Source organism: Trichosurus vulpecula, chromosome X (assembly GCF_011100635.1).
Source record: "Trichosurus vulpecula isolate mTriVul1 chromosome X, mTriVul1.pri, whole genome shotgun sequence".
NCBI classification, from domain to species: domain Eukaryota; kingdom Metazoa; phylum Chordata; class Mammalia; order Diprotodontia; family Phalangeridae; genus Trichosurus; species Trichosurus vulpecula.
This window is the reverse complement of record NC_050582.1, coordinates 40,636,357-40,659,103: the sequence shown is the minus strand read 5'-3', so window position 1 is coordinate 40,659,103 and position 22,747 is coordinate 40,636,357. Positions and strand designations below refer to the sequence as shown.

Below are 22,747 nucleotides of genomic sequence, written 5' to 3'. Positions count from 1 at the left end.
GTATGAAGTAAATCTATGCTCCTATGAGACCAGAGTTCCAAACTGCAACTTTCTGCCCTTCCCACTTGGTCTCTCACTACCCCCTATACTTTCTGAAACAAACGACCTCTATGCCTGCCTCAGTCCTTTTGCTTATATGGTTTCCTTGTAGCTGGGAATTCCTTCCTTCTCCTTTCTGTGTCAGTCATAATCCTAGCCTTCCTTTTGGGCCCCTTTCAAGTCCTGCCTTCTAGCACTCTGCCTGGCACATAGTAGGTGCATAATAAATGTTTATTGACTGACTGACTTAGAATAAAAGGAATATGACAATATTAGAATAAGGAATGTGAGACCTTTCTTGACCTTACCAGCTCATAGTGATTTTTCCCTCTTTTGGATACAGACTTTATGGTGCAATAGATTGTCTTATGGCATGCTTTGTATGGGAACTCCAATGGTGTTTTCATTTTGCTTACATAGGAATCTTGTTCAGAAAAGCTTTTATGATCTTGGGCTTTGCTAAGAGAAGGCTAGCTTTCAGGATTCAAGAGGGTACACAGTCCTACTGTCCTCTGTCCTGGTCAATCAGTTAATAAGCATTTACTACGTGTCTCCTATGTATCAGGCACTGTGCTAAATGCAGGGCATACAAAGAGGCAAAAGAGAGTACCTCCCTTCAAGGAGCTCCCAATCTAGTGGTCAGATCATTGGGAATCTTGTAGTTAGCTCTGGATGCTACATTTTAAGAAGCATTAATAAGCTGGAGAGCAGCCAGAGGAAAGTGACGAGCATGGTAGAGTAATAAAGTCATGACATAGCAGGATTTGTTGAAGGAACTGGGAATGGCCTGGAGACAAGAAGCCTCAGGAGGAACGGGGCTGCTATCTTCAAGTATTCTAAGGGCCTTCACATGGAAGATGGATCAGACTTGTTCTCTTTGGCCCCAGAGGGCAGGACCAGGAGCAGTGGGGGCTGGGGGGCAGGGCAGTACAGTTCAGAGGGTCTTCATATCAGGAAAAGCTTCCTAACAATTAGAGCTATTCAGGAGGGGAATGGGCTGCTTTACACGAGGCCACTTTTCCCTTATTGGAGGGCTTTAAGCAGAATATGGGTTGTTAGGTTAGAGCACCCAGCTTGGAATCAGGAAGACCCGAATTCGAATCCAGCCTTAGATACTTAATAGCTGTGTGACCTTGGGTAAGTCACTTAACTGAAGTTTCCTCATCTGTAAAATGGGAGTGATAATAGCACCTACCTCCCAGGGTTGCTATGAGGATCAAATTAGATAATAATTGTAAAGTGCTTAGCACAGAGCCTGGTACATAGTAAGTGCTATATAAATGTTAGCTACTACTACTACTACTACTATGCTGGGATTCTCATTCTGATGTGACTTGGACTGGATTGCCTCTGAGATCCTTTACAATTCTGAAAATTCTGTTTTTCTGTGACTGCAGCCTCCTTGAAGGCAGGTATTCAAGTTTTATTTTGTTTTAAAAATGGAGCATGTGTTATGTCTTTTTGCATTGGCCGCAGCAGCTAGTTTAGTATTCATATTTACTTTAGGTCTACAATTGACACATTGTATTTCAGGCCATCTTCCATAATACTCAAATTAGTTGGCTGGCCATGGGTAAGTCACTTTACCTCAAAGCCTCGGTTTCTTGATCTGTAAAGCTGGAATGCCCAGTGGATAAAGTGCTACATTCAAATTCTTTCTCCCACACAAGTTACTTTACTTTCCTATGCCTCAGGCAGCTCCTTGGGACATATCTACTAAATCCTAAATGGGTTGAAGGAGGAATCCTAGATCCTTCCTAATTCCTGTAATGCCTACCTCAATCTCAATGGGTTGTGAGAGTCAGCTGAGATATATATATATGTGTGTGTGTGTGTGTGTGTGTGTGTGTGTGTGTGTGTGTGTGTGTGTGTAAAGTGCGTTGCAGACCTTAATGCACCACAGAAATGTTAGCTAATTTGTCCACTTCTGGGACCAGCCTCCGGAAAATTGGCTGCATGTGAGAGGTCTAGTGGAAAAGTACCGTATGCAAGTTTATTTAAGTCCTGGTTGTGCCATTTAGTAACTGTGTGACCTTGGACAAGTCACTTCTCTCGGGGCCTTAGCTTCCTCCTTTGTAAAATGAGTGTTGGATAAGATGATCTCCAAGGTCCCCTTCAGTTCTGTTTATGTTCTGTAGTCACAGGAACCCAAATTTTAGAGCTGGAGGTCATCTTATCCAACACTCTCATTTTGAGATGAAGAGGAATTGTCCAAATTCACAGCTAGATTCTTCAGACTGAGATTTCAGTGAAGTTAGCAAACATGTTTCAAATTTATTGTGTACCAAGTACTTTGCTAAGAGCTGAGGAAATAAAGAAAGGCAAAAACCAGGCTGTGCTCACAATATAATATTCCATACAACTTGCAAAGAACTATTAACAAGCAAGTTATATCACAAGGTAAATTGAAGGCAAACTCAGAGGGAAGGCACTAAAATTAAGGTGGACTGGGAGAGGCTTCTTGTAGAAGCTGAGATTTTATCTGGCACTGAAGGAAGCCAGGGAAGCCAGGAGGTAGAGTTGAGGAGGGAAAGCATTCCAGGCAGGGGGAACAGCCAGTCTAAATGCCTGGAGTCTGGAGATGGAGCATCTTGTACGAAGAACAGCAAAGAGGCCAATGTAACTAGAGCACAGAGTATGTGGAAGGAAGGGGTATATGAAGACTGGAAAGATAGGAAAAGGTCAAGTTATGAAGAGTTTTTAAAGCCAAAGAGAGGATTTTGTATTTGATCCTGGAGGAAATAGGAAGTCACAGGAGGTTACTGCGACAAGGCAAGATCTACACTTTGGGAAGATCACTTTAATAGCTAAGTGGAGAATGGCCTAAAGTGGGGAGAGAATTGAGGCAGGCTATATGAGGGCGGGGTGCACCAGAGCAGTAGCAGTATCAGAGGAGACAAGGAGCTAGACAGGAGAGACTTTAGGAAGGTAGCATCTGCAGGATTTGGCAACATATTGGATACAGATGGGGGGAGGGGCATCGTGATTCCATGGGAAATGTCTGCTGGGGGTCTAAATACGATGCAACATACAAAGCCATAAACCAGTACTTGAAACTTAGAACGAGGTCTTGGGAAACTGCCTTTTAGGACATTTCAGTGTACTTTTAGGAAGGATTCTCCAAGCAAGTCCTTTCCTCCCTTATCTCATTGTGACTTGGGGGGGATGTGTGTGAGTGTGTGTGTGTGTGTGTGTGTGTGTGTGTGTGTGTGTGTGTGTGTAAAGTGCGTTGCAGACCTTAATGCACCACAGAAATGTTAGCTAATTTGTCCACTTCTGGGACCAGCCTCCGGAAAATTGGCTGCATGTGAGAGGTCTAGTGGAAAAGTACCGTATGCAAGTTTATTTAAGTCCTGGTTGTGCCATTTAGTAACTGTGTGACCTTGGACAAGTCACTTCTCTCGGGGCCTTAGCTTCCTCCTTTGTAAAATGAGTGTTGGATAAGATGATCTCCAAGGTCCCCTTCAGTTCTGTTTATGTTCTGTAGTCACAGGAACCCAAATTTTAGAGCTGGAGATCATCTTATCCAACACTCTCATTTTGAGATGAAGAGGAATTGTCCAAATTCACAGCTAGTTTCTTCAGACTGAGATTTCAGTGAAGTTAGCAAGCATGTTTCAAATTTATTGTGTACCAAGTACTTTGCTAAGAGCTGAGGAAATAAAGAAAGGCAAAAACCAGGCTGTGCTCACAATATAATATTCCATACAACTTGCAAAGAACTATTAACAAGCAAGTTATATCACAAGGTAAATTGAAGGCAAACTCAGAGGGAAGGCACTAAAATTAAGGTGGACTGGGAGAGGCTTCTTGTAGAAGCTGAGATTTTATCTGGCACTGAAGGAAGCCAGGGAAGCCAGGAGGTAGAGTTGAGGAGGGAAAGCATTCCAGGCAGGGGGAACAGCCAGTCTAAATGCCTGGAGTCTGGAGATGGAGCATCTTGTACGAAGAACAGCAAAGAGGCCAATGTAACTAGAGCACAGAGTATGTGGAAGGAAGGGGTATATGAAGACTGGAAAGATAGGAAAAGGTCAAGTTATGAAGAGTTTTTAAAGCCAAAGAGAGGATTTTGTATTTGATCCTGGAGGAAATAGGAAGTCACAGGAGGTTACTGCGACAAGGCAAGATCTACACTTTGGGAAGATCACTTTAATAGCTAAGTGGAGGATGGCCTAAAGTGGGGAGAGAATTGAGGCAGGCTATATGAGGGCGGGGTACACCAGAGCAGTAGCAGTATCAGAGGAGACAAGGAGCTAGACAGGAGAGACTTTAGGAAGGTAGCCTCTGCAGGATTTGGCAACATATTGGATACAGATGGGGGGAGGGGCATCGTGATTCCATGGGAAATGTCTGCTGGGGGTCTAAATACGATGCAACATACAAAGCCATAAACCAGTACTTGAAACTTAGAACGAGGTCTTGGGAAACTGCCTTTTAGGACATTTCAGTGTACTTTTAGGAAGGATTCTCCAAGCAAGTCCTTTCCTCCCTTATCTCATTGTGACTTGGGGGGGATGTGTGTGAGTGTGTGTGTGTGTGTATGTGTGTGTGTGTGTGTGTGTGTGTGTGTGTGTGTCGCGCACTCGCGCGCCCCAGGCACATTGGAAATGAAGCTGGGGCAGGATCTCCCAAGCTGGCAAGTCTTCCAGTATGGCCCCGGGTTACTTACCGTGCCTGTCCAGCCCCAAACAGTCTAACTGCTTTGGAGAAGCCCAGCCTCAGCATGACCACTAACCCCAGGCCTCTCTAAGGCCTTCTGCTAAGCTCGCCCTAGGGAGTACCCTGGCTGATGAAACCACAGTTCCTTGAAGGATTTAGGCAGGACAAAGGGGAACCAGTCCCTTTTTATGGTGGGTGTGGGGGGGAGGTGCTTCAAGTGGGTTTTGTAAGTGCAATTTGCATGCTGCGTTGACAGCAGCTCCCTGCCAACCACCCCACAAAGGGGAGAGAAATTCCAAAGCCCCCTCGTTAGTTTCTTGCCAGAGAGCTCTTGCTTAGGAAAGGTCTTAAGTTTCCTCACATTAACTAGTGACCTGCTTGGCCCTATGCAAAGTTTTGTCCCTGGTGAGACCCCAGCCCCCACCCCCTCAATCCCCGCTGGGCACGTTTGCTTGGGGCCAATTGTTGTTCTGTCCCTCCAACTCTTCTTTCTGAAAACTCCTGTCGGAAGGGAGAAAAAAGTATTAGGCGAACCCCTATGCCACCCCTCCCTCCTTCCCTGCACTCCCTCCCTTCGACTCTCTGCCAGGGCGGGAGGGAAAGCGAAGAGCATGTGCTCTGCCCCAGCCGAGGGCTCCCCGGCGGGCCCGCCCCGTTCTTCCCTTGGAATGGCTGGAACCCCGCGGCCCCACCCCTTCGTCCTACCCATAATTGAATACGCAAATTTGGAGTCCTGGCGAGCCAATGGCAAAGACCCTGATCACGTGATGCCCAGCCCCACAGAGGTGAGCCCGTAAGAAGTTGGGCTGCTCGCAGTCGGGAGGCAGCGCTCCCGAGAGCAGTAGGAGCGCTGGGAGACAGCGGCTGCTGAGACTGCTGAAGGGGGAGTGGCGGCCGCCGAGAGGACGACGGAGAGCCGAGCCGAGACGAGGGAGAAGGGGGTGTCGGCACTGCTAGCAGCCAGGAGAGAGGGATCGCGGGGTGAAGGCGACTGAGGGGACGTGGACGGTGCGGCGAGGAGAGGCTCAGGATAGACCTAGCCCCCTCCGTCCTGTCCCGTGCCACGCGTGCCCCCTTTAGCCCAGGGAGCCCCTTCCCTGGCTCTACACGTAGCCAGTCAGGCAAGGCGCCGGGGTCTCAGCAGCCAAGATGCCGATCCTGCTGTTCCTCCTAGACACGTCCGCTTCTATGAACCAGCGCACCGAGATGGGTACCACCTATATGGACATAGCAAAAAACGCGGTAGAGGTTTTCCTGAAGGTAAGAGTGGCCGGGACTCGGGGATTGGGGGGCGGTGGGGTGGCGCGGGTGAGCTACCCGGGCAACCCGGAGAGGGGCGTGGCCGAGCCCGGGCTCTGGCTAACCCCCGGGCGGTCCCGTACCCCCTTCCCTCAGCTCCGCTCTCAGGACCCAGCCAGCCGGGCAGACAGGTACATGCTGGTCACCTCCGAAGACCCGCCCTACTGCATCAAGGTAAGCCAAAATGCGGGACGGGGCCCCGGCTGGGCCCTCCTGCCGACCCTGATCTCTGCTCCCCTCCCTTCACCCCACCCCGCCCTGACCCATCCTAGCAACCTGTCCCACCAGGGTCTATTCCCCATTCCCTGGGGTAGAGAGAGGGATGGAAAGAGACAAACCAAGCTGGAGAGCGGGGGTGGGGGGTGTGCGGTGGGTCACTGCTGCTTCTTAGGCTGTCCCCAGGGTACATGGGTGGGGGAATGGAGAGGTAGGACACTCCCCAGCTTGCACTAGAAATGGCAGACATTTGTCTTTGGCAAGATGGGTCCTGCCGAGGTGAAAGGGTGGGGCGGGGAGAAATTGGGGTCGGGGCGGGGGGAGCCTTGCTGGAACGCTTGGATCCTGGAGACCAGGTTCATGGCCCCTTGTCCCTGATTTACCCTTCTTGACTTGCCTTTCCACACCCTCTCTCTACAGCCTCCCTAGGTTTCGGCAAATCAGTCCCTTTTGCTAGAGTAACTCTTCCCGCCTTTCTCCCCCACCCTGCCCCATGCCTAAACTTTTAACTTGTGCATCTAAGATCGTGCCACTTATCCCGTGGAACTTCAAGGACTAAGTGTCTTTGGAATTGCCAGGCATGCATTGAGCCCAGAGCACAGTGCAATTCTGCAAAGCCTCGTGTGGAGAAATGGGCGGGAAAGTGAGCAAGCTGAATGAGACCCGGGACAGGTTTGTATTCCCCGGCGGGAACTTTCCCGCCGGCGGCATCCACCAGATACATGCACAGAACCCCGGGACAGGCAACATTCTGCAACAAGTATACAGTAACAACATATAGCATTCTATTACTTTGGGCAAATACTGGATTCTAGGAGCAACCTAGTATGCAGAAGAGGCATGACCTTGCAGTCTGAAGAGATTTTAGTTTGAACCCTGCCTCTGATGCTACTTTTCATTTTCAATTTCTTCCTCTAAAATACAGATAATAATTCCTTTAGGACCTCCCTTCCCCCATAGGGTTTTTGTGAGAACCAAATGAGACTGTACAGAAAGTATTATATAAGTGTCAGCAATTATTATTAAGGGCCCTTTTCAGAAGAGAGAGACCAAAAATGCTACTGGCAGTAATAGCTTACATTGATAAGGATTGTTCTCTGAAATGGTGTGCCCTTAGAATCTCAGGATGAGGCCGCAGGGCTGGAATCTACTGTGAATTCAGTCTAGAACATCTTGTTCCATCTACCTACCTCCACCCCCAGCTCTCTTGAGTTGGGAATGACCAGCAGTCTACCACTCTTGAAATGACTCTGAATTTGATTGTTGCAGGACCTTTGAGTGTGGGGGCCCTATCATATACCTCTTTCCCCTTCCATATGTAGGCAAATTGTCAACTCTCTTCCCCTTCAGCTTGTGGTATAGTGACTGCTTAGGCCAAAATCCTTTCTCTTCTAGTCTTTCATCTCTGTCTACATCAGCCTACCTGAACCCAAGATTCATATCCTTTTCTTCCCTTCTGATCCATTCTGTCCTCTGGAACCCCCACTGTTTTCAACTAACTCCCCTCTATGCTAGGTCTCTTTACCTCACACGCTTTCCATATTTTTGAACAGAAATCTGACTTCCTTCCTTTCTTCCCCAACCCCTGCCCTCAGACTTCAGGATTTTAAAATACCTGGTGGTGTCCCTCCAAATATCCTGATGTGTCCCAGTTAATCAAGCCCCTATTAAACATCCATTACTTTTCACTCCACTTTGGCCACACAGGGCTGGTCCTACCCTTGGTCTCACCAACATCCATCTCTGTTCTCGATATGATTAGGAATTTTGAAATTCTGCCCTGATCAATCCTTCCATCTTTCCCTTTACCTCATTCCTAAACCTATTCTTCCATCACTGTGACCTGTAGTCCCTTCACCATTCCATTTTGTCGTCCCGGCTCCAAGCTTTCTTTCCTCCCTTCACAGTCTTAACTCTGATTTTATTGTTTTGTTTTTAAGATTGGGTACTCCTATCTTGCCGAAGCTAGAAATGTAGGGGCTACTTTACTTGTAGGCCTGATCTCCCTCTGATTGCCTTGGGAGCTTTGATCTCCATTTTCAACTAGGACTAGTTCACCCCTCCTTAGGCAACCTGGTGCCCCATCCCCTTCCCACTCTCTCCTCCATCCTGCTCCTAGGGATTTGCCACATTCATTCAGAACTTAGTCTGAACACCCGATTGGCTTAGCCCACTGCATCTCCAGAGATTTGCCAGCACTCAGGTTCCCCAATAGTTAGGATTATAGGAGTGTGCCACCACTCTCAAAGTTGACCAGTTCAATGTAAGTTATCCTCTACTCTTAAATCTCTGGTCTCCTTGTTCTTCTTCTCTTCGACTTCCCTACAGTTTATCACAGTGTGACCATCCTCTCCTGGATAGTCTTTCCTCTTAACTTGCATGCTGCTACTTTCTGTGTTCTCCTTCCTATTCCACTATTTCTTCTGCACCTCCTTGGCTCAATCATCCTCCATCTTCTGTCCATTCAGTAGGGGTGTCCCCCAGGGCTCTGTCCTAGGCCCCCTTCTCTCTTCTCTTTACCCTCTCTCTCGTAGTGATCTCACGATCCCATGTATTTAACATCCCATATATTATGCCATTCCACGAAAGTGCCTGCCATATCTGTATCTCCAGCCCCTCTCCCCAACTCCAGCCTCACATTACAAGCTACCTGCTGCACATCTCCCTTGAGATGTTAGAATCTGAAAGTTGTGCCCCAAATGAAATTCATTTGAACTTTCCTCCTTAAAACCATCGCTCCTCCCAAATTCCCTGTTTTTTCCCAAAGGTGCTACCATCCTTGTTGCTCGGGTTCACAACCTTGGAGCCATCCTTGACTCTTCCCTTTCCCAACCCTTTATACCCTGCCAGTTGCCAAGTCTCGTACTTCCCCAGTCATCTCTCTATGTGACAACCCCTGTGGTTCAGGCCCTATCACTTGGACTATCCTTTCTCTCCAATCCTCTCCACATATGCTAAAAAAATTCTGAAGTCACAAGTCTGAGCATGATAGTCCCTTGCTCAGAAACTTTCAGTGGCTCCCTATTCCCTCTAGGATCAAATGCCAACTTAGCTTGGTGTTTACTCTACCTGTCCAAGCTTATTTCATATTACCCCCTTTCATGTACTCGATGTTCTAGTCACATTGCCTTATTAATTATTCTCCATACTCGATGTTCTATCTCCAATCTGCTTTGCATCAGTCCTTTCATACTTGGAAGATACTTCCTCCTCACCCCCTAAGCTTCTTTCAGCTTTTGGCTCGGGTATCATCTTCTACAGAAAGGCTTTCCTAATTCCTCCTGCCCCCAATTTGTTAGGACTCTCTCCTTCAAATTACTTTGCACATCTCTCGGTGTATGCAAAAATGTGTACTCTCTGTTGTATCCTCTGCCTCTTCACCTTCCTCCATATGCAATGTCAAATTACTGAAGAGAGGGACAATTTGCATGCTTGTCTTTGCATCTCCACTACCCTTTACACAACAGAGACTTAACAAAATGCCTGACTCACTTAAATTGAATTAAGTGACTTTACGGTCACCAGGCTAGGGTAAGAGGTGTCAAAAGTCTGATTAAATAGCAGTTACCTAGGCCAACTTCCTCACCTCAGTCAGTCAACAAACATTTCTTAAGCACCTACTATGTGCTAAGGCTAATAAAGGGATGTGACTGCCTTTGTGACTGTGGGTGAGTTACTTTAGCCCCTCTCACCTTCAACTGCCTTGTCCATAGGATTGTAGATTTTTAGCTAGAACAGTCCCTTAAAAAGCCACTGAGTTCAAGTACCTTATTTTATATATGAGGAGAATGAGACCTGTAGAAGTTAAGCGACTTGCCCAAGGTCACAAGCTAGCAAGTGTATGTGGCAGGATTTCTTTTTTTTTGCAGCAAGATTACAATCTGGTTCTTCCCAAGTCCAAGCCCAGTTCTCTATCCATTTTTCTATGTTTTGTAGTTGTTTAGTTGTTTTTAGTTGTGTCCAACTCTACATGATCCCATTTGGGGTTTTCCTGGCAGAGATACTAGAGTGGTTTGCCATTTCCTTCTCCAGCTCATTTTACAGGTGAGGAAATTGAGGCAAACAGAGTTAGGTGATTTGCCCAGGGTCACACAGCTAGGAAGTAACTGAGGCCAAATTCGAACTCTTCCTGACTTCGGGCCTGGCACGCTATTCACCCTGCCACCTACCTGCCCTTATTCTATGCTACCTCATAATAAAATAAGAAGGGTTTGGACTAGATGGCCTTTGAATCAGCTAAAGATCTATTATCTTGTGATCACACTGTTCCTTATTAAATCACTGGTTTTTTAAATGTTTTTATTGATATGTCTTTTAATATCACTATAATTTCACTGTGAAATCACTGTAGTTTCCCTAGTATCCCTCCCCTTACTCCCTCACAAACCCATCCTGTAAAATAAATAATAGGTTTATAAAAGAAAAAAAAAGAAGGGAAAAATCAGCATAACTAATCAGTGCATCAGAAAAAAATCTGAAAATGCGTACAGTGTGTAACAGTTGTGGACCTCATGCTGCTCGGAAGGGGTGAGGGACAGTGTTCTCTCCTGTCTCTTCTTTTGAGCTATGCTTCAGCTTTGTAACTTTGCAACGTTAACTTCATTTTCTTGTGTGTTGTTCTTGCCATTTACATCATTATAACACATTTTTTGGACTTCTCACTTCATTCTCTATCAGTTCATGTAGATCTTCCTGTGCTTCTTTGTGTTCATCACATTCAACATTTAATACCATGGTATCAACATGCCACAATTTACATAGCTATTCCTCAATCAGTGGGCATCTACTTTGTTTCTCACATTGCAAAAAGTGCCGCTATATATATTTGGTGTATTCGAGGACTTTCTTCTTATCGGTGGCCTCCTTGGGATATAAGACTAGTGGTGGAATCTCTGGGACAAAGGATATGGGCATTTTGGTCACTTTATTTGCATAATTCCAAATTGCTTTCCAAAATGGTTCTATTGATCCACAGCTCCACCAACAATATACTAGTGTGCTTCTCATCCCACAGTCCCTTGGACAAATAACAAAACTGGATTTCAAGGACGTGGTAGAGCTTTATCCTTGGTAGGAATCCATTTATATTTTACCAAGCTGGAAAGGGTTTGAGTCTGGGTCTAGTAATGTCTGCTTCTGAGAACCAGCCTGGCTAAGTTCAGACACTCATCATCAGATTGACTATAGGGGCATGAATTTTAAGCCTGAGCAATTCAAAGACCCTCGCAGTCAGGGAGTAAGTACCCACTCTAAAGATCCTTGAAGCACTGGAGATCCTTGAAGAGAACCTGGAATCAGAAAGATCTGAGTTTAAATACAGCATCAGACACTCACTAGGTGTGTATGAGATCCTGGGCAAGCCTCTTAACCTCTATCTGCCTTAGTTTCCACATGTGTAAAATAGGGATAATAATAGCACCTACCTCCCGGGGTTGTTATAAAGACCAGCTGAGATGATATTTGTAAAAAGTGCTTAGCACAAATGCACAGCAGAAAACAAAAGGAAACTTCCAAAGAAGTAAAGAAAAGATACACAGCTCTGAACGCAATGTTTAGTATTTATTATATAGGCTGTTTTGAAATGGAAATTTATTGCTGTATATTTTGAATCCTCTCTTACATTCTGCTGTGCACATAGCAATGTTTTTTTTCTTTTCTTATTTTGTATTGAAGTTTTTAGTATTGAAGTTTATAATGTTTCTTATTGTGTATTCAAGCTTTAGTATTTAAGTTTAAAATAAATATTTTTTTAAAGTGCTTAACACAGTGCCTGATAAAAAGTAGGTGCTATATAAAAGCTTCTTCCTTCCCTTCCTTCCCACTTGAAAAATGCTTCTTGCAGAATCCTTATTTTTTAAAAAAGTTTCTTAGTTTTGTATAGATTCAAGGTCACTTTTTCCTTTTAACTGGGCACTATAACTGGTACTGAGAATTAGAACTTAGCTGTGATCAATTTTATATATATAGTTTTTGAGACTGAGTCTCCCAACCTACCTGGGCTGGAGGCTGTAAGTACAGGAGCCACTTTACTCACTGGCTTGATGCCACTACTGATGGATCTCTATGGGGACTTTGACCTGTTCTGACCTGGGTCTCTAATTCTGCACCCTCCTCCATCCCATGGGTTCATTGTATTTGTGTTGAACTTCATGTGGTTCCCCCGCACTGACTCTACCCTACTCAGCTTCTTTCAGTCCTGCTGCAGCTCTGACTTCCTGAGCTCCTCTGATCCACCAGCTTCAGCCTCCCCAGAAGCAAGGATCATAGGCATGTGCTACCATGGCTATGATAGACTTTGAATTTTTATTGTTGTTATTTTTGTTCATTCAGATCTGTGATGTTCTTAATGCAGAGAACTCCCAGGGTGTTAACTTCTTCCTTCAATCCAGAACAGCATTGGGGTAATTAATTTGCATAGGATCACCCAGCTATCTATAAGAGTTAGGACTTGAACCCTCCTAACTCCAAGGGCAGCCCTCTTTCTACTACACCTGGCTGCCTCTTGATCACTTTTGACCCACAACTATTTTAACAAGTGAAAAAGGTAGTTTTGTGGTTAGTAGCATAAATTGGCATTTTCATTGTTTTTTTTTCTCCTTAGACTTCCTGCTTTACCTACCTACTTTTGTTCTAGTTTTTTAAAAAATATTTTCCTCATTTGAGATTTTCTGTTTAGGAAAAGCATAGTAAGCAGGTGCATTTCTGGGGGATTCCAGATTTCAAAGATGATAATTTTTTAAAATGTGTTTCCACCCAGCTAGTAGATGGCTTCATAATTCTTCAAGACCAGTATATTTTGTTTATATAGAGATAGTTTTCTTGTAATATTACTCCTTTTTGCTTTTTTCTTCTTCCCCATTATTCTTCTCTTCTGTGTATTTATATTCCCAATCATTTGTTCTCTCTTTTGCTTCTATGGAAAGACTCACCACCATAGATTCAAGTTTTTCTATTCTGCCAATTATTTCTGCTTTGCAGGCCATAAATTCTGATCTCACAATTCTTATTTCTTTCTTGAACTGATCAGAAACAGCCTGCTGTGGTTCTTTTGGGAATCCACAGGGTCCTTTGGCTCATCAGGTGTTGATTCAATTTCATTTGTCTTGCATTATTTATTCAGAGATGCCACTTGTTCAGATGCCTTGGTGTCTATCTTCTCTTTTAATATATTTCTTGTTTATTTAAATGCTTGTGTTCAAGGTTTCTGGGTTTTATTCTTCTCAAAATCTTTGGTAATTTCACTCATTTTCCTTTATCAATCACTTTCTGACTCCTTCCCTTTTGGTGGTAGATCCCCTCAGGGCTGGACCTCAAAGCTGTCTGTCTTCTATGCTGAAGTATTCACATTTCACCAGCCTCAGTCCCTGCCTTAAGTGACTTCTGGGGATAAACAACTGCGCCAGCTGGATGCCAGTCCCCTTTTTTTTCAGGCCTAGGATAGTCTCCCATACATTCTGATCCCTTGCCCCGTTTCTTCTATTCTTTAGTTCTCTGGCTAAGTGTGATTATAGCAATGTGCTATAGGCCCAGGGAGAACAAATATCTGCTTTAAACTGCGGTAGCAGCAAGGAAATTGCTGAGTGGATCCTAGAGCACAAGCCTATGAGTCAGGTTTTGAGTTAGGGGCTGGTAGGGAGGGAGGTGCTGAGTTAGCTTTTAGGGATTAGGGATTAGCCTTCTTTGGTGTAATTAATAAGATTATTACTTTATTAAACTTTTTGGTACCAGGATAGCTGCAATTACTTGACTTGTACATAATTTTTTTGGGGAGAGTTTTGAGTGTTTGGGAGGATCAAAGAAAATATCTAGTCCTTTATCTTGTTGGTGACATGACCCACATGGGACTTATATACCTCTACATCCTATACTTATTACTAATTACAGATATACTTGGACCATTTCAATGTGGCATATGTGACTTCATTTAAATAATAACAAGAAAAAAGTGATATTCATATGGAGAGATAATGCGGTACAGTGGAAAGAGAGCTAAACTTGAGGGTCACAGGCTCTGAGTGTGAATCTAGGCTCTTCCACTTAATACCTGTATCACCTTGGGTAAATCACTTCATCTCTCTGGGACTCAGTTCCCTCATCTCTAAAATCAGGAGGTTGGTTTAGGTGGCTTCCATCTTGATCCGAATTCCTGATCCCAACCTGTATCCTGTTCAACTCTTACCTGTCCTTTAGGGACACCCCTTTCAGCATTCCCTTGTCTTTCTCAGCCCCCTTTCCCTCACTCCACAATTCTCCTCTAATACAGGGTATCCCCCAAGGGCTTTGGGGATACCTTGTATATTGTGCACTGGATCTTTTTTTCCAAAATCAGTTTGATTAATTGTGTTTTGTTTTTGACACCAGTCATATACCATCAAATGACTTCTACCCATGCCCCTACTAGTCATTCCCTAACTGATAAGTGATTAGCACTGGGGGAGGAATTTTCCAGTCCAACCTTCTCATTTTACAGAAGAGGAAACAGGCCCAGAGAGGGAAAGTAATCTACCCATAGTTGCACAGAGAGGAGTATCAGGATCAGGATTCAAAACTAAGTGCCCTGGCTCTAAAACCAGAGCTCTTGTCACTGCACTGCCTTCTTTGGGGAGTCTTCTGGGGAGGGAAGCCTTAACTAAATATCTGTAGTCTCCCAGTGCCTGGCACAGTGGGTGCTCAATAGATATTTATTTCTTGATACTAGAATTGGAACCTGCAGGAGCAGTATTTTTAAAAGAACTGCTTTATATTTATCCTATGCATATCCAAATCTAATAACCAACTTTAAAAATGCCACAGAGAATATTTTTACACTTCTAGAAAAGGAGGTGGAGTTTTTTGCCGGAAAAAATGGAAAGTTCAATCTCTAGTCATGTCATGATGGCATAGGAAGGAGTTACCTCGACTTTGATTTTACACTTGTACCCAAATCATTTAATTGGCTCCACATCTTATTTGTATATTTGAGGTATAGATAGCAGGAAATGCTCTTGTAACTTCCCGGTTAGGAAGTGGTAATTGTCATGGCTTGTTCTTTATAATTCAAGGTTCTTTAGTATGAAGTCAGTGTCAGGAAGACTTGGTATCAGATCCCACCTCTGACACTTAGGGTAATTGACACATTCTGTGAGTTTCCACCTAAGTAAGACATTAAGTTATAAATGGGATTTTGAAATCTAGGCCCTTGGCAAGAGTCCCTCCAGTCAACCTATGAGGCTTATTAATTTAAGGAAATGAGCTTTGAGTTCTTTTTGAACTTTTAAAAATTGTACTTCAGGCCACAGGCCACGATAGTGTCCTATTTCTAAGCTTTTATTTGTCAATTTTATTGAGAAATCTTTCCCCAAGATGCTTCATGACCATTCTCTGAATGTCTCCAGTCTGGAAGGGCTGGTGTTTGAGAATATCTGGTGGATTTTTCTTACTCACAGTTGAGTGAAAGTCTTTTACTTGCTGATAACTCCAAGCCACAAATATTGGCTTTTGGTCAGACTGATTCCCCAAGTAGACCCTTTTTATGTTGGCAGCAGATGTATTGTTTATGCTCTAAATTTCACTGCTCATTGAAACCTGAAGTCCCTTCAGCTATATCCTGTTAGCTGGTTTAATAGAATCTGTAGCCCAGTCTTAGCAAAGTAATGTGCAGTATGGTTTTCTATTCATTTACTCTAGGTTCTGAGCAGTATTCTTTATCCATTAAGAAACAGAACTTCACATTTCCCAGGTCTCAATTTATATAGCCAGCTCTAAACATTGAAAAAGGCATTTTCTTTGTTCAATTTTTCCCCTCCTAGAAAAATATTTTCTGTTGGCATTGGAGTAGGTGTAAATGTTGCTGAAGATAGTTTTTGTCTGAGTACTTCCCCAGCATCTCTGGAGTGAGATAGCTACATGATACAGCATGACAGTAATTCTTCATGAGAAGAGTCCTTGCAAGTCTTGAATTTTGCTGGAAGTAGATAGTTTTGAGAACATGACATGCCTGGCTTCCCTGAAGGACTAGGTCATATTTTGCCACATGCCCCCGTCATGCAGGGAAAAATGGTCTTTTAAGAACAACTGGTCTCGTCAGACCACTTATTTGCAGTCAGCTTTGGTATGGACTGGAGCCTTAAAGCACTACATAACTGTTAGCTATTTTAGTTAGTAGTCATAGAGGCCCAGCTCCAACCAATCCATAAGAATGATTGAGAGTTAGCACACCAAAGCATTAACTAGACAGGCTTGGGAAGGCTCCGCTTATCCATATTTGATGGGCAAACACGTGTCCAAAATTTGTGCAAACAGCTTCTCTTCGTGTAAGTAAGAGATATTGTTCGATCTCATTTACACTGACCTGATCAGCAAGCCCTTTTTCAGAGAGGGTAAAAGTCAACTGTCAATCCATCCCCATCTGAATTAAACATCCTAAATTAGAGGGCTGTTGGTTCCAGATTCTGATACCGAAGATTAGGCAAATAACCCATTGGCCTTTATTGCTTGAACAAAGGCATAGAATGAATGAATGAAGCATTTATTAAATGCTTGCTATGTGCAAAGCACATCTGCTGCCATCCTAAGAAGGGCCTATTTGGGAACTGGTATGACCCAAAGCCCGTATTGGTGTCTTAGAATTATCAGCTAGCAAGTTATCATCTGAGCCCTGGGATTACCAATAGAAAAGTGAAAGGCATAGATGGCACATTTATCAGATTTGCCAGTGACACAAAGTTGATATCCAAAGTCAGTCCCAAAAGATCTTGACAGGTTAGACTATTGGGCCGGATCTACTGTGATGTAATAGGGATAAACGTGTAAAGTCGTAGATTTGGGCTCAAAAAAATCAACTTCAAAAGCCTGAGAAGAAAGCACTTTGACAAAGATCTAGGGTTTTAGTAGATGGCCGGCTCAGTAGGACTCTGACAGAGCTAAGCTGATCTTGGGCAGCATGAAGAGGGACCTAGCTTCCAGGGAGAAGGAGGTGACCGGTGGGCCTTCTACCCTCTGCCCTCTGTAGACCTCAGCTGGAGTCTTAGGGTCAGTTCTCAGTGCCAGAGTTGAGGAACGATGTTGATGAGTTTGAGAACAGCCAGAGGAGGGCAGCCAGCATGGTGAAGGACCTTGAGTCCGTGTCATATGAGGTTTGGTTGAAGGAATTGGGGACACTTAGCCTAGAGAAGAAACAGCTAGGAAAGGGACAGAGGGATAGAGCTAACTGTCTGTTGGTATTTGAAGGGCTACCCTCCAGAAGGGTGACTAGCCTTATCCTGCTCGGCCCCAGGAGGCAAACAGGAAGCACTTGGGAGAAGGTTCACATGTCTACTGGAGGTCAAGAAACAATTCCTAACCACCAGTGAAGTAGATGGTTTGGAGAATATGTTACATGATGTGCTGGATAAGGGAACTCAGTTCAATTAAGCACTTAAGTGAAACACATTATGTAAACATGGCCTCTTATTCTCCTCTTTTGGAACACATAAATGACCAAGCTAATGTGCAGTGTCCACTTGATGAAGAGGCTCCTTTCCCAAGTGTGTTTGGAACTTGGAATACATTTTATTATAGCAAGAAAAAAACAACATTTAAGTGCTTACTATATGCCAGAGCTTTTGCTAGATACTAAGACAAAAGTGAGGCAGTCCCTGCCCTCAAAGAGTTTACATTCTACTAAATGCTGGCAGACAGTTGTGAGTAGTTTAGTACAGAGTCTATGTAAAAAAATGAAACAAACCTTTGTGCCCCACATTACATACATTATATTATCACAAATGCAAAATGTCCCACTCGAACTCCCTGAGGTGGATAGGTTCTCAAGTCAGGCCACAAAAGTATATTCAACTCATGAGGTAACTGGACCCCTGAGAAGCAGCATGATGTGGGATCACTTGGGTTTAAGTCCTGCCTTCAACAGCCGAGCTATGTGAGTCCACCAAGTGGCTTAAACTCTCGGTTAAGGAGCATGGGCTTGGAGCAGAGATACGGAGGGAGCAGGGGCTGCTAAGACAGCCAACATTGGGACTTGGGGACAATTATTGCTGTTCTGTCCTCAGGGTTTGGAGGTTGAAGACTTGTCTGTATTTGTGAGAGTTTGTTCTTGCTGTCCTAGAAGTCATTTCCAGAGGAAGGAGCTTGTCTCCTGAGGTAATAAGAATTCATATGAACAAATTGACTGGGCTATCAAACAGGATGAATTGTTAACTCTAGTTTCTGTGGTTTCTATGAATGCTATTCTCATTTGTATTGAAAGCCAGTTTAATTGCTTTGACTAGTTGGGTTGGACATGGATTTTTTTACGCTAAGGATGCTAGAATTCAACTTACTGCTGCCATTCTTAATTTGTTTTTGTTTTTCACATTTAATTTTTGTTTTTTCTCAAACCTGAAAACAAAAATTTATAACAAATTTTACAATTTTGAATTCCAAATTCTCTCCCTCCTTCCCTCCCCTCCCCCACCCTTGAAAAGGCAAGCAACTTGATATAGATTATACATGTGCAGACATGCAAAACGTTTCCATATTAGCCACATTACAAAAGAAAACACAGACCAAAAACCCACAAGAATAATAAAGTAAAAAAGCCTGCTTCAATTTGCACTCAGACTCCTTCAGTTCTTTCTCTGGAGGTGGATAGCATTTTTTTGTCATAAGGCCTTGGGAATTTTTTTAGATCATCATATAGTTGAAAATAGCAGAGTCATTCACAGTTGGTCATTGTACAGTATTGCTGTTACTGTGTACAGTGTTCCGTTTCTGATCATTTCACTTTGCACCGGTTCATGTAAATCTTCCCAGGTTTTTCTGAAAGCATCCTGCTGATTATTTCTTACAGCACAATAGTATTCCATCACAATCATATATGATGAGTTGTTCAGTCATTCCCCAAGTGAAGGACATCCCCTCAATTTCCAATTCTTTGCCACCACAAAAAGAGCTGCTATAAATATTTTTGTACATATAGGTCTTTTTCTTTCTTCTTTGATCTCTTTGGGGTACATATATAATAGTGGTATTGCTGGGTCAAAGGGGATAAATAGCCCTTTGGACATAGTTCCAAATTGTTCTCCAGAATGGTTGGATCAGTTTGTAACTATACCAACTGTGTCAATGTCCTAATTTTTCCATAACCCTTACAATATTTGTTATTTTCCTTTTGTCATATTAGGCAATCTGAAAGGTGTGAGGTGGCACCTCATAGTTGTTTTAATTTGTATTTCTCTAATCAATAGTGATTTAGGGCATTTTTTCATGTGACTCTAGAGATTTCTTTTGAAAACTGCCTGTTCATATCCTTTGACTATTTGTCAATTGGAGAGTGACATATATTCTTATATATTTGACTCAATTCTCTGTATAGCTGAGAAATGAAGCCTTTATCAGAGAAACTTGCTATAAAAATTTTCTCCCAGTTTCTTGCTTCCCTTCTAGTCTTCGCTGCCTTGGTTTTGTTTGTACAAAAGCTTTTTAATTTAATGTAATCAAAATTATTCATTTTATATTCTTTAATGTGTTTGGTCATAAAATCTTCCCTTTTCCATAAATCTGACAGGTAAAATATTCCATGCTCCCCTAATTTGCTTATGATACCACCCTTTATGTTTAAATCATGTACCCATTTTGACCTTACTTTGGAATATGTGTGAAATGTTGGTCTATACTAGTTTCTGCTTAAGTATTTTCTGTTTTTCCCCACAACTTCTGTCAAATGGTGATTTCTTCTCCTAAAGTCTTGGATCTTTGGGTTTGTCAAACACTAGATTACTATAGTCATTTACTACTGTGTATTGTGTACCTAATCTATTCCACTGGTTCACCACTCTATTTCTTAGCCAGTACCAGATTGTTTTGATGCTTACCACTTTGTAATACAGTTTGAAATCTGTTACTGCTAAGCTACCTTCCTTCACATTTTTTTATTGATTCCTTTGATATTTTTGACCTTTTGTTCTTCCAGATGTATTTTGTTACTATTCTTTCTAGCTCTGTAAGATAACTTTTGGGTAATTCTATTGGTAGGTCACTGAATAAGTAAATTAATTTAGGTCGAATTGTCATTTTTATCGTATTGACTTGGCCTACCTTTGAGCAATTAATATTTCTCCAATTGTTTAGATCTGACCTTATTTGTGTGAAAAGTATTTTATAATTATGTTCATATAGTTCCTGGGTTTGTCTTGGCAGGTAGACTCCCAAACATTTTATATTGTCTACGGTTATTTTAATTGGAATTTCTCTTTCTATCTCTTCCTGCTGGACTTTGTTGGTAATATATAGAAATGCTGATGATTTATGCGGGTTTATTTTATATCCTGCAACTTTGCTGAAGTTGTTAATTTTTTCAACTAGTTTTTTGGATTTTCTAGGATTTTCAAAGTATACCATCATATCATCTCCAAAGAGCAATAGTTTTGTTTCCTCATTGCCTAGTCTAATTACTTCAATTTCTTTTTCTTGTCTAATTGCTATAGTTAGCATTTCTAGAACAATATTGATGACAATGGGCACCCTTGCTTCACAGACCCTGATCTTATTGGAAAGACTTCTGGCTTGTCCCCATTACAGATAATACTTGCTGATGGTTTTTGATAGATACTACTTATCATTTTAAGGAAAGCTCCACCTATTGCTATGCTTTCTAGTGTTTTTACTAGGAATGACTGTTGTGTTTTGTCAGAAGCTTTTTCTGCCTCTATTGAGATAGTCATATGATTTTTGTTGGTTTTGTTATCGATAATGATCAATTATACTAGTAGTTTTCCTAATATTGAACCAGACCTGAATCCCTGGTATAAATCCCACCTGGTCATAGTATATGATCTTTGTGATATATTGCTGTAATCTCCTTGCTAGTATTTTATTTAAAGTTTTTGCATCAAAATTCATTAGGGAAATTGGTCTATAGTTTTCTTTCTCTGTTTCTGCTTTTCCTGGTTTAGATATCAATACCATATTTGTGTTGTAAAAGGAATTTGATAGGACTCCTTCTTTGCCTATTTTTTCCAAATGGATTATATAATATTGGAATTCTTTAAATGGAGTTCTTTAAATGTTTGGTAGAATTCACATGTAAATCCATCTGGTCCTGATACTTTTTAATTAGGAAGTTCATTTATGGACTGTTCAATTTCTTTTCCTAAAATTAGGCTTATGTAGATATTCTGTTTAATCCAGGCAATTTACATTTTTGTAAATATTCATCTATGTCACTTAGATTGTCAGATTTATTGGCATAGAATTGGGCAAAATAGCTCCTAATAATTGCTTTAATTTCATCTTTATTGGTGATGAATTCATCCTTTTCATTTTTGATACTGGTAATTTGATTTTCTTTCTTTTTTGAATCAAATTAACCCATGGTTTATCTATTTTATTGTTTTTTTTCCAAAACCAACTCCTAGTTTAATTTATTTGTTCAATGGTTTTCTTACTTTCAGTTTTGTTGATATTCCTTTGATTTTCTGGATTTCCAATTTGTTGTATAATTGGGATTTTTAATTTGTTCTTTTTGTAGTTTTTTTAGTTGCATGTCCAATTCATTGATCTACTCTTTCTCTATTTTATTGATGTAAGCATTTAGAGATATACATTTTCCCCTAAGTACTCCTTTGGCTGCATCTCATAAATTTTGGTATACTGCCTCATTGTTGTCATTCTCTTTAATGAAATTACTTATCCTTTCTATGATTTGTTCTTTGACCCCCTCATTCTTTAGGATTAGATTGTTTAGTTTCCAATTAATTTTTAATCTATGTTTCCACAGCCATTTATTGAATGTAATTTTTATTGTATTATGGTCTGAAAAGGATGCATTTAATATTTCTGCTTTTCTGTATTTGATTGTGAGGTATTTATGTCCTAATACATGATCAGTTTTTGTGAAGTTGGTATGTACAACTAAAAAAGGTATGCTTCTTTCTATTCCCATTCAGTTTTCTCCAGAGGTCCATTGTATCTAACTTTTCCAAAATTCCATCCTATTTTCTTGTTTATTTTATGGTTAGATTTATCTGCTTCTGAGAGAGGAAAGTTGAGGTCCCCCACTAGTATAGTTTTACTGTCTATTTCCTCCTATACATCATTTAACTTTTCCTTTAAGAATTTGGATGCTATGCCATTTGGTGCATATATGTTTGAATTGATACTACTTCATTGTCTCTGGTACTCTTTAGCAAAATGTAATTTCTTGCTTATCTCTTTTAATTAGACCTATTTTTTGCTTTTGTTTTGTCTGAGATCATGATTGCTAATTCTGCTTTTTCTTAAACCTCAGATGAAGCATAATAAATTCTGCTTTGGCCCCTCATTTTTTTTTTTCAAAACAGTTTATTTTATTTTATTTTTTTTTGTCAGACAAACACATTGATTTCTGGACCACAGTAGAGGATGGAAACCTTTCAAAAACTTATTTATTTGAAAATACAAATATAAAATTATACTTTCCACATCTGAGATGTGAGAGACTGCCATCCACATAGTAGTTTTTACAACAGGGCTTTAAGTAAGCCACACACAAAGACCTGAAAGATGCTTGATATATATATATAGATAGATAGATAGATAGATA

General features: G+C 41.9%; 1 protein-coding gene across 1 annotated transcript in view; it reads left to right on the top strand.

Annotated features, from left to right (window-relative positions):
* The first annotated feature begins 5,847 nt into the window (after positions 1-5,847).
* Positions 5,848-22,747, top strand: part of SAGE1 (sarcoma antigen 1) — a 67,322-nt gene continuing 50,422 nt past the window's right edge. The window contains 2 exon segments of the mRNA XM_036739813.1: positions 5,848-5,958; positions 6,094-6,171. Coding sequence (XP_036595708.1) covers positions 5,848-5,958; positions 6,094-6,171 — 189 coding nt within the window.